A 12,500-nucleotide genomic window follows, 5' to 3' on the forward strand; every position below is an offset into this window, starting at 1 on the left:
TACATTTTAGCGGAATTTCTAGTACACCAATCTAAAATTTAATCTAAACAAGTATGTGTGTCAGGAAGAGAGTTAGAGAGATTTCTTAACTTACCTTGAACATCTTGCCCATGGACTCCACTGAGACCACTCTGTCATGACGTCATTGACATGAGGTCTGGGACCAATGTGAGACCGATGAGAAATCCCTGAAGTCCCATCCCTCGTCCGCGACCAAGAATAGTATGATGGGGGGTCTTGGTAAGACGTGACCAAGCCGGCTTGAAAGACCTGTGGGAGATAAATGGTAAATATAATTAACATATGTTATGTTCTAATAGCTTCCGAATGTAATTGTGGGCATATCTATTGGTAATGGACGTCGGTTATTCAATCAATATCTTATTCATTGTTTTTCTATTATCTTGTTCACTACTTTATTTCTTTTCGGCCATTAGAGGTTATTTTTTTAATACGCTTGGAATTTGCAAAATCGTGTTGAAGCTACAAATAAAATTTGTGAGAATTTCATGACTGCAAAATCTCATGAAATAAAAGTTTTTCAAGAAAAATAAGGAACAAGTAGACAGTTTAGAGATAGAGAGCCAAATTTGATAAAATGAACATGCCCAAGGACCTTTGTCAAAAATATTTAAAGATTTGTATGCATTTTGTAATCTGATATGTTCTATTCAAGCGCCGTAAATAAAGTATTCTGCTTCTTAAAGAATTCTGATATTTGTTGGTGGACGATACTTCAATACCTTAATTAAGAGAAGCATTAATATAATCATTGCTTTCATAAATGAAAATTGAAACTATGAAGGCAATGGTTCCATATAAGGAAAATTAACGCTTGGTTTCACGTAAAATATAAGGAAAAATGGAAGGTCAGGGCAGCATATTTTTTAACTTGAAATTGTTATCTCTTTCGTATTAAAAAAAGGAAAAAGTATAAGATTAACATGAAATTGTTATCTTTTTCTTATTAGAAAGACGGGAAAAAATATAAGATTACCTGGTACCGTATGTTATCACCAAAGAAAATGCAAAAAATGTGGGGTCTTTGCTGATGTCTAGGTTCATTTCCCTCCACAAATATTTCACCGTGTTCGGTGGTCTGGAAAATGTATGCAAATGTGTTATTCTGGTCGTTTTGTAGCGTAAAGGGAGGAATCTGAAACTAGATTAAATCCCCCGATGTTTTATACAAAAACAAAAAACAAAAAGAATATTTTTTCCTACTCTGAATTTGTATTTTTATCTCTTTATCTCGCGAGTATTCGAGTTTTATATTCGACCTGGCTGACTTCTTTCTATGATAAAATAAAACTAGTGAGAGGAGACGATAGCAAGGACAAGTACTTAAAAACAATATTAATAACATAGGCCTACAATAGATTTGAAAGAAATTTCTTCAAATGCAATAAAATAGGAAAAAAATATTTTGAATACGATACTCAATCGTTAAGATTAAAAAATTGTTTTATAATTATCATTTATAAAATAAATAAGTCATTAACAGATTTCTTACTACTCCAAAAAAATTGAACTTTACGAAAATGTTTCGTCGTCGAAAACACTAAATATCGGATAGATATATGTTCATCCAGTCATCTATTATGTCAATTGTATAAAAATAAAATGTTCCATATTATTATTATTATTATCATAATTATTATTATTATTATTATTATTATTATTAGTTAAGCTAAAACCAAAATTGGAAAACTAGATTGCTACAACTCCAATAGGTCTAACAGGGAAAGTAGCCCAGTGCTGAAAAGAAACGGAGAAACAGAATAATATCAAAACAACGTTAAACAGATAAGTCCTATATAGACTATGAAACGGGAATTTTGTCATCCTTTTCATAAGAAAAGTATGTGCAGTAAGTTTAAACTTCTGAAGTTCCACCGATTGAACTACTAGATTATAAAATTTCAGAATACTGTATAGTACTGAGCCTAATGATGAAGGCAAGGCAGTTAGAATTACTGCACGCCTTCAAAAAAAAAAAAGCCAAAAATTAAACGAGGGTATCTTGATCATGGATACGAAAGAGACCGTAAGTTTTTGTCCAAAAGAGTAAGATGAGAGTCAGCAGTTGAAGACTAGGTAGAAAGAATATTTAAAAGGTGTCTTGATTGAATAATTAGATAAAAAATCTCAGAAGACTTCTTCAATTAGCCATATATTTATTGCAATTGGAGGGGAAAAAATGTCTGAAACCTTTTTTCAAAAGTATATTTGTGATAAAAAATCACTGAGTCTTAAATTTGTAAATAATAAAAAATAAGTTGTTAATAAAGAGATTTTAATGAAGAGTAGTTACTGCCTTTAATCTATACTGATAATCATACTTTAGCGAGCGTTCAATATCATTCCGCTTGCATTGTACTATGCATTAGTTTCAATTAGATTTTTATCAATAGATTCGGCAGCTACGCGCGATGGAACTTATGAATTTTGTAACGAGCTTGTTTTAAAGAACAAAGCCACATATAACGCGTATATAATATAAATATTAATGTGAGGAACACCAGATGTTACTGTATATTCCAATAATCGGCATGGTGCACAACTACACTTTTTAGAATATTACCTAAGAAGTCAATAATTATGCTAAGAAAAGACCCTCTTACTCCCATCTCTCTAAATTTGAAAACAAGAGCATCGTGATCAACATGGACAAAAGAAGCATTAAAATCAAGACATGTTAGATATTGTTGAAGATTCCATTTTCATTAACAAATTAGTTTTTCATCGTAAGAAAGCCAACCTGGAAATCTTAAGCATATCTGAGATACCACAGAAATAGTATTTATACTATACAGTTCTGCTACTCAAAAATGGGCAATAGAAAAACAAAAGACACCGTTATGTAGTTAATGAAAACCGTTCTGCTTTTCCATGATCAATATCAATGATAAGAGCCAGGGTACTACGTACCAAGCTAATAAGTCATTTCGATTATCAATGGAATACTTCCAAAATTCAAGTTTTTCTTCCAACCAAACTTTCGTTAAATCAAAAAGTAAATTTTAAGTATATAGTGATAATGTAAGCTTTCATATTCAAGGACGAAATAGCAAAGTGGTGGTGAAGATTTATTTACTTACAAATTTCTTTAAAGAAAAAAAGTTAATGTCTACACTTGTATTATTAATTTTTCCATCGTAAATATGGTAATTATTGTTTTTATATATACCTTTTATCTAAGCAGGACTTCACATTGTATATTTTCTAGCTAAATCTTGTTTTCATTTCATGTTATTCCTCTTCTGTATACGTCATGAACACAAAATATATACATATGCAATACTGTGAAGATTGCCATTCATTTTTCTAAAGAAATAACGTCTTTTCACGTAACTATACTGTATATCGGCTTCCACTTTTTTTTTTCTTTACTACAAGAATCCTGTTATGTTAAGGACGCTATTCAGTGTGTGGTACCATGTTTATCTATTATAACAGTGACGATATTTAGATGGTTAGAATGGGCTAATAATTCAAAGTAAAAATCCAAATATTACATCTACAATTTAGGATGATAAAGAAAACATTTTCTTTTATATACCTTTAAGACAGATGCAGTGATAAAAGGGAGGAGCATCATTCCTAATTCGAGTTTGTTAACTGTTACTATATCGGTAGACGCCCACTTCGATAACTCCAGCTGCCAAACTCGTCTCCTTAAAGTAGCATATGTAATTTACTCGGTTCCAAGTAAGCTCGAACTCAAATAAAAATATTGCGAGTCTCTCTCTCTCTCTCTCTCTCTCTCTCTCTCTCTCTCTCTCTCTCTCTCTCTCTTCAATTGATAAGTCCGATGACTCGCAACCGAAGATTAATCGTTTGATCCCAAATCAAGCGATGAAAAAAGCAAAATAGACACATTTCCAGAATGTCACTATTGATCTTACGAGTAATTACTTTTCTAGCTGTTGTCGGAGAGAGAGAGAGAGAGAGAGAGAGAGAGAGAGAGAGAGAGAGAGAGAGAGAGAGAGAGAGAGAGAGAAGATATCAGGTATTTCCGAACGTCATGCCATGTAATAGGGAATTCATTCATCCGATAATATATATATATATATATATATATATATATATATATATATATATATATATATATATATACATACATATATATATACATATATATATAAAGGTATATATATACATATATATGTATATATATACATATAAATTATATATATATAATATATATATATATATATATATATATATATATATATATATATATATATATATATATATATATATACATGTGTGTGTGTGTACATGCAACAACAACAACAAATACAATCGTTTCTAGTCCACTGCAGTTCAAAAACATCATACATGTCAGTTTTTGCGTGGAGTTTGGCTAGTTTTCATCACCAGACTGGCCAATTTGGATTGTGGGAGATTCATGTCTGATCGCTCACAGCAATCCAAAATAGTATGAGTGGACTTGACTAATGCAGCTTTGCTGATCATGACGATATGTAAACCTTTTTACCACTTTACTGTATTCTCACTTATATTATTATCATTTTTATTATTACTTTCTAAGCCACAACCCTAGTTGGAAATGCAAGAGAACTCTAACCCAAACAGTGGAAGACCATGGTACAGAGGCTATGGCACTACCCAAGACTAGAAAACAATGTTATCATTTTGGAGTGTCTTCTCCTAAAAGAGCTGCTTACCATAGCTAAAGAGTCTAACCTTACCATGAGGAAAGTAGCCACTGAACAATTAGTGCAGTAGTTAACCCCTTGGGTGAGGAACAATTGTATGGTAATCTCAGTGTTGGCAGGTGTATGAGGACAGAGGAGCATCTGTAATTAATAGGTCAGACTATTTGCTGTATATGAAGACAAAGGGAAAGTGAACCGTAACCATAGAAAAATATCCAATGAAGTACTTTCAGGCCAGTGAAAGGATCAAATAACTCTCTCGTGGTAGTATCTAGACGGGTGGCTGGTGCCATGGCCACCATATTACACACATTTCTATATATATATATATATATATATATATATATATATATATATATATATGTGTGTGTGTGTGTGTGTGTGTGTGTGTGTGTGTTTTTCCTAATAGATAATTATAAAATTATATTCTAGGTCGTTTGACACTGAAATTGCCAAATTCGGGATATTTTACATGTTCAAGAGCCAAAAAGCAAAATTCATCCTCTGTAATCGTTTGGAATGAGACTTTGAATGCTTTTGGATTCATGGGCTGAAGTATGAAATCAAATACTTGTATATCCTGTCATTGCTAATATAGTATTGTTCTCTAGATGACACTGACCAACCTACAATAGGTGTTTAGCTGCACTCATGACATTAGGAAGACTTTAATACGAAAATCGTTCCCCCAAAAAACACACACACTCTCTCTCTCTCTCTCTCTCTCTCTCTCTCTCTCTCTCTCTCTCTCTCTCTCTCTCTCTCTCTCTCTCTCTCTCTACAGCACGATCCCTCCTCCTACGGTTGTCTGACAATTCAATTCTTAAGTTCCTGTTCATCTCATGAATAACGAATAGATTGTCAACTTGGAATATTAGGACTCATTTGGTTTGTCACTTTGGAGATCAACCTTTTCCTCTCTCACAATAGTCTTTAATATGGTCATGGCCATCTGGGATGACAGATAAAGAATGGGAAGAGGACTCAGTCTTGTGTGGGAGACCATGTGACGTCATAACATGACCTCTTTCTTTTTGCTGTGTTGCAGTCATCGTAGTGAAGCTTTTCCTATGTTCAATAATGAGAGGATCTAAACTGTTTGTTTGTTCTTTTTTTCTTTATTTCTCATGACCTTTTGAAGATGCACATGAGCTACTGCCTCACCCCATCTTCTGCTAAAGATGTAAATGTATCAACGCTGACTCATCAGCAAAAGTATAAGAAATCAAAATCACTTGTTCATTTCATGAGGAAAGCTGTTGGAGCTAGCGGTAGATCAGGATCAACAATGTAATCAAGGCGCGATTCAACATGAATTCTTTATTCATGAATATATGAAAATTCCATTTCCAAATATACTACATCTTTGCAAATCAGGAATTTAAAATTTTACTATCTTTGTTGAATTTCGTCCATTTATATATGAACATTGGTCTATGCAAAAAAAAAAAAAAAAAAAAAAAAAGAATAGAAAAAAAATCCAAACAATATTGGCAGTCTTGTATGTTAATTTTCATAAAATTGAAATATATTTATCGTTCTATTGGGAGGTAAATTGAAATGATGCGAGCAGGGTAGATCGAACTATAGAACTAAAAATTTAGTCTTATTCCTTAACTATGATTATTTCAAATACTTATACCTAGAATTCTGGAATTAGGAACGATATAAAAATGATATATAATGATAATTTAATTTAAAGTCAAGTGATGGCAGTAATTCCGAAGATAGAAGCAGAATCTAAGACTAATAATGATTACAACGAAATAAAAATCCAATGATCAATAGTCCTTGACATTTCTATCGATAATTAGGAACTAAATATGAATAGCTAGTGCAAAAACCTTTATAATGTAAAATTTGTCTCGGAAGGAGAAAGGTAACTTTAAAGTGAATCATCCAAACTGAGGATATTCTCAAATTTATTCAAATTCAGTACCTAAGATGGTAAGAAAATTTAATTGAGTGGAAGGGTTTAAAAAAAAAAAAAAAAAAAAAAAAAAAAAAAAAAAAAAAAAAAAAAACTTATTGGATTCAAAACCAGAGAAATAGAGCACCTTTATACGATAACATAGTTAAATAAAACTGCAAGGGGGGGGGGGGCTCTTCAAATCATATTGAAGAAGAAGTGGCAAATGGGAACAGGTTTGTTGAAAAGGTTCCTTTAAAAATAGATGACTGACAACCAGTTAAACTTTTTTTTTTTTTTTTTTTTTTTTCGTCAGAGAAGAAATGGAATGCACATTGAACAGTTTGTAGACCTTTTTAGGATTAGTAATATTCCTCTTTCATGAAATTCTTTTGTTTGTGGGACATAAATTTTCTACTGATGATTTTCCCTAAAAGTGAACTTTGTGAAAAAAATATTTGGATCGCAGATATTTTCCATTTTACTTATTGGGTTCTCCCTTGGTTTTATTACTTTTTTCATCACCAGATCATAACCTTCTCTTAGTATCTCTTAAATATTATATTCATCTACTCTTGTGCTATCGTCCAATTCTACCATTTCCTTTTCATAATCTGTTCTCTTATTATTTAGCATTCTAAACTTAGTGAATTTTATTTTTCGGTTTGCTCTATATAGTTTTTTATTATTCAACTAATTATTTCTTTACCTACTGAATTTCAAAGGAATTGGTGCAAGAAAATTCCCTTTTAGCATCTAGAATACATCACCATTTAGCCTACTATAGATGATATAAAACTAAAAATATTTAAAAAGCTATACTAATTTTTCACCAAATATTCCTCTAGATAAACTTTGTTGAAGTTGAATTCAGTCTCAGATCATCGAACGGTATTCTGAATATGTCTTGTATAAAAATTTGGTATTCTGGTTGAGGGTCAATATGGCCGGCTCTTTTGCTACTCAACTTTAATTTCAATTAACCTCTTCTACTACTTTGGGAAAAAAAATTCTTGGAGATTGAATTAAATTCCATTCATTATAAAAATTCAACAGTCCCAAAGAAAAATGGTGCTCAAAACAGAACACTTGACCACCAAGTGTAGCAATATCCAGTTGTCTTTAGAGGTTTGTGAATAAGAATGGAACTGCATTACAATATACATATATATATATATCTATATATATATATATATATATATATATATATATATGTATATATATATATATATATATATATATATATATATATATGTATATATATATATATATATATATATATATATATATATATATATGTATATATATATATACACACATATATATATATATATATATATATATATATATATATATATATATATATATCCATGATAAAATATGTTTCCACCCTAGTTTATATCTAATTATATTTTCTAAAATACTCATTTGTTGCATACTCTAGATATAGTTTTGGCTGGTTTATTTTCTATAGCTAGTGATATTAAGGTTTACATTTTGTCTAATTACAATCTGAACAGGTGCCTTTAAGAACTGGCTCACCTAACTATGCAGTGAAACCGTATTGTTTATTTGTGCTTATAATTCTTTTATCCTCTTTATGCAATTACCTTTCAGAACATAGATGAAGAAGAATAAATACTGGTGACCGCTTATATCTCGAAGCTAATCTAATTGATCCTGCTTCATTACACAATGTTCTGACATTTTTTTTTCTTTCAGAGACACAGGATTGTAATTTACACATGCACAAGAATGTTTGTGTTCTCTAAAACCCTGACCTCTTTGTCTATCGGTAAAATTCTAGTCACTTGTCGGAAGCTTCATGATACTTACCGACTGCGGGTAAACCTGTTTTAAAGATGTTTTGTAACACAGATGGACAGCATAGATAAAATAGATATTTACATCAGAGGGGTTACAGAGCCATTGATAGTTGTATATTCATATTCACAGGTGATAAATGTAAAAAAAAAAAAAAATAATAATAATAAAAAAAAAAACTCATAGCTTCGAAAAAATAAATGAAAAGAAGAATTACTGTTAATAAGGAATTCAATAATTTTTTTTTTAGTTTAATCTGCATTATTATTATTATTATTACTATTATTATTATTATTATTATTATTATTATTATTATTATTATTATTATTATTATTATTATTATTATGCTGCATTTGTCCTGAAAAAAATATAGGTACTTATGATTTGAATATTTGGAACAGAAAAACATTTGATCTTGCTCCTTTGCCTAAATTGTGATTGTTTTCTTTTTTTTTACATTCCTAACATCCTATCTCGATCTCGCATTTGCCCCTATTTAATCTGCGAGATTAAGCAAATTTAATATTGTACGTATTCCTATTCGCTTTGAGGCTCCCCTTTCTTTTACACTCACTTTTCCAACTTTCCGTTTTCGTTTATGAACTGTTAATACTGTATATTGTAATAAAAGAAAAAAACAATCTTAGCGCTTTCCATTTGTTCTTTCCTTCTTAATGTGACCTCTATTTTCAATATTCTTTGGATCAAATAATTTGTTCTTTCTTCTCGGGTAAGTTTCAGGTTACATCCTTTTGTTTGTTTTCTCTCAGTTTATCCGTATTTTGTTGGTTCTCCCTAATTCAAAATTTTCCCCACTTCGTTCTTCATAGCAAAAGGACAAATCACTCCAATTTTAATCTTTCTTTTTTGAAATTTTTATAAAGTTTCCATATGCATTAATGTAAAAAATATTTTTCCTTCCTCCTATTCTCTTCTGTCTAACATTTTCTCATTACTGCTTTCATCTAACCCTTTTTCAAGTCCTCCCCTTCAACTTTTTCTACTCTTCCCTGAATATCATCCAAGAATATATCAAAAGTTTTTCATCCCTGCATTTTATACTTTAAGCTCTTGGAAAAAGCCCTTTGTACACCGAGCTTCCTGAAAAATGGAGACATTCTGTATTATAAGTTTTAATTCATCATGATATTTTTTTACTTAATAGACTAGCGATGCAGACTGATTATGCTTTGATACTTACAAAACGGAAGATTGTTGTTCATATGTCCTTTTATTAAAGATATAATCTTAACATAGAAAAAAAAAATAAGTAAACTAATTTCTCAAGCACACTTTCCACAGCCTATCAATCTACACTTGCATTGCGTGTAGTTGAAGTAAAGGACGGAATTTTCATGATAATAGCGAAGTTGAGTGAATAATGTGACGAAGCTGTAACTGGTGCTTCGGGACAAATAAAATACAAATTAACGGCACCAATATACAGTGAAAAAAAAAAACTTTTTCATCATTGGCGATGGTCCAGTTAATTTTTCTTTTAATCAACATTACTGTTTCAGGGTGTATGTCAAAGATTTAGAATCAAGCTCATGAAACTCATATTTCAATCTGTAAGACGTTTGCTTGGTACGCTTTCAAAACGAAGATCTTTTCATTGACATTTCCTCCTATAATTTACATCCCTTTCTATTCAAAAGTTGGTAACATTCCTGCTGCTTGTTTTGCGGTAAAGAGACCATTGATTTCTGCTGAAAATCCACACTTAATATTCAAGCAAGCAGACCAGTAATCAGACATCGCAAAATCTTATCCTTTTTGGAGTAGGCAAGAAATATGTAAGATTATAATATACTCTGTGCATTTAAGGTTGGAATATTTTTTTTCCTTTTTTGTAATGTTAAGAATAGTTACTATATGAATCTTAGGTAATTTGGTATCGCCTATCTTATGCAGTTCCCGATAGAGGTATTTGTAAATACAAATACCCTTTTTAAACAGTGGTAATTTGTGTATTGCTTTATTCTCAATAGTGTTATATACTTCCTTTTTTCAGAAACGCCATTAACTATGTGTTTAGTTGGGTCAAGTCATTATTGTAACTGCACAAACGGATCCCATGTCTTAAAAAATGCTGAGACGATAATCCCAGTTCTGAAGTGCCTCGTTTGTCTTTCTAACTCATAACACTTAATCACTATCTGTCACACTTCATCAGGGTTGCGTTCAGTTTGTTGTTATACTCAACTCAGTAACCATGTTGTTTGCTTTTTAACCAGATGCGTAGTCCAGACTTCTCTCTCGCGCATACCGTGACTGACCTTTCCGAGATGACATCAGTATTTGTTATTGAACTGATAAATTCGTGACATTACGGAGGTTAAGAAATTCATAAAATTTTGTGCATGCATTAAGCGAAAAAAAAGCGATTAATCCTAAATGAAAAAATGATACTGGAATCAACAAAAATTTTATTTAGTAAAGAATAGGATAATTTGCGTCGATATTATATTGTCAATCAATTGATATTAATAGCAGCCTAATATTTATATAGACATATCATTTATATTTTCTTTCACGATAATCTGAAGAAAACTGGAAAGCGAAAACCGAAGAATTTATTTTTAATCAGATATATTTTCCTTTTGCGAAAATACATCAAAATGAACAGGACTTCGACAGCTCAACACTTAAATGTTTATTCAATATCTTTTATTCTTATACTTTATGAATGAAAATTAATAGGCTGCGGATGTATATGATTAAGTCTTAAATATAGACTGATTTTTCCAAAGACCTAATTGAAGTATTTGTACATTCATTTGCCTAACAAGCTCTAAAGACTTAAAGCTTCATAATAATTTACAATAGCGTCCATTTATTATCATGGTATTTTTTATTAGAAATTCTATTTACTGAAGGGCACACTGAAACCTTCACTAGCGGATTGCTCTTTCCTTATGTCAATCAAAGGGAGATCAAAATCAGTCTATGAACAAGAGTGAGAATGGGTAAAACAGTCTATGAACAAATCAAACCGTTTTTCTGCGGATTTAAAATATCCTCTTTCTTCTTTGGAGAATCGTTTTCAGCATCATAAAAGATAGGTGGAATATTCAATTTTACGATGGATCCTGATTTTCTTTTTGAGAATTAGATGATACAAGATTTCACATTAGTTTATTTTAGAGGTTTAATTTGGATGTGCCATCGAAGCAATGAGAAAAATTTCTTTAAAAAATTTGTCTTATCAATTAGGATGAAGTAAATAGCTTTCTGAATTCTAGTAGGCATAGTTTAAGAATTGAAGAATAACCCTTAAAACATATCAGGTAATAAAGATATCATAGTAATTGCATGATAGGAGTGAAGAGGATTTTTATAAAAAAAAATAAAAAAATAGAATAGAAGTTTGTCTTTAAAACGTTTGCATGACTAACGTAAATAACCACACCACTCCCCCTCCCCAACCCCACCACACTAAACAATCTTTACAGTAAATCCTTGAGCAAACTCACCAGACAAGCAAGTATGCTGGAAGCTCTAGCTAGATGACACTGCAACATGTTGGCTATATCTGTATAGGAGACAAAAATGAAATCATATTAATTTAAAAAAGAAAGAAAGAAATAAAAGTGAAAATCATATATTATATATACTCTTATATATCTCATAACATAGCTATATTGAAAGAGGCTAATAATAAGTTATTCCACAAACATATACCTCTTTCTGAACAGAATTAATAATAGCAGCAATTCCTGCTTTCGCAAACTTTCAAGAAAAGTTATTCACTTTTATTCCACAGAGAAACGCGACCATGTTGCAGCCATTTGGAATTTAATGGAGCGAGGTGGGTGCACGGCTATATTCATATAAACTACAATTAAAACCATAATTAGAAAAGAGAGTGAACAAGTTTACAGCATTCTAGACATTTTACATAAGATACTTTACGAATTCAAAGTTATTATTTGCCTTCGTGTTTGTCTTATGAAATTTTAAATTTGCCTACCCGTGTTACCATATGAATGTTACGTAAACACCGTCGCTATATTTTATATATGCTTTGTATGCACTTTCAATCACTCTCCTTATACGGTAGACCTATTACAAATTTTTTT

General features: G+C 31.0%; 1 protein-coding gene across 1 annotated transcript in view; it reads right to left on the bottom strand.

The window, feature by feature from the left end:
• Nucleotides 1-12,500, bottom strand: part of LOC137646971 (ADAMTS-like protein 5) — a 294,467-nt gene that overhangs the window by 45,025 nt on the left and 236,942 nt on the right. The window contains 2 exon segments of the mRNA XM_068380040.1: nt 95-270; nt 11,895-11,953. Of these exon segments, the coding sequence (XP_068236141.1) occupies nt 95-270; nt 11,895-11,942 (224 nt within the window). The 5' untranslated portion in view covers nt 11,943-11,953.

The sequence above is a fragment of the Palaemon carinicauda genome, chromosome 9 (assembly GCF_036898095.1).
Source record: "Palaemon carinicauda isolate YSFRI2023 chromosome 9, ASM3689809v2, whole genome shotgun sequence".
Classification (NCBI taxonomy): Eukaryota; Metazoa; Arthropoda; class Malacostraca; order Decapoda; family Palaemonidae; genus Palaemon; species Palaemon carinicauda.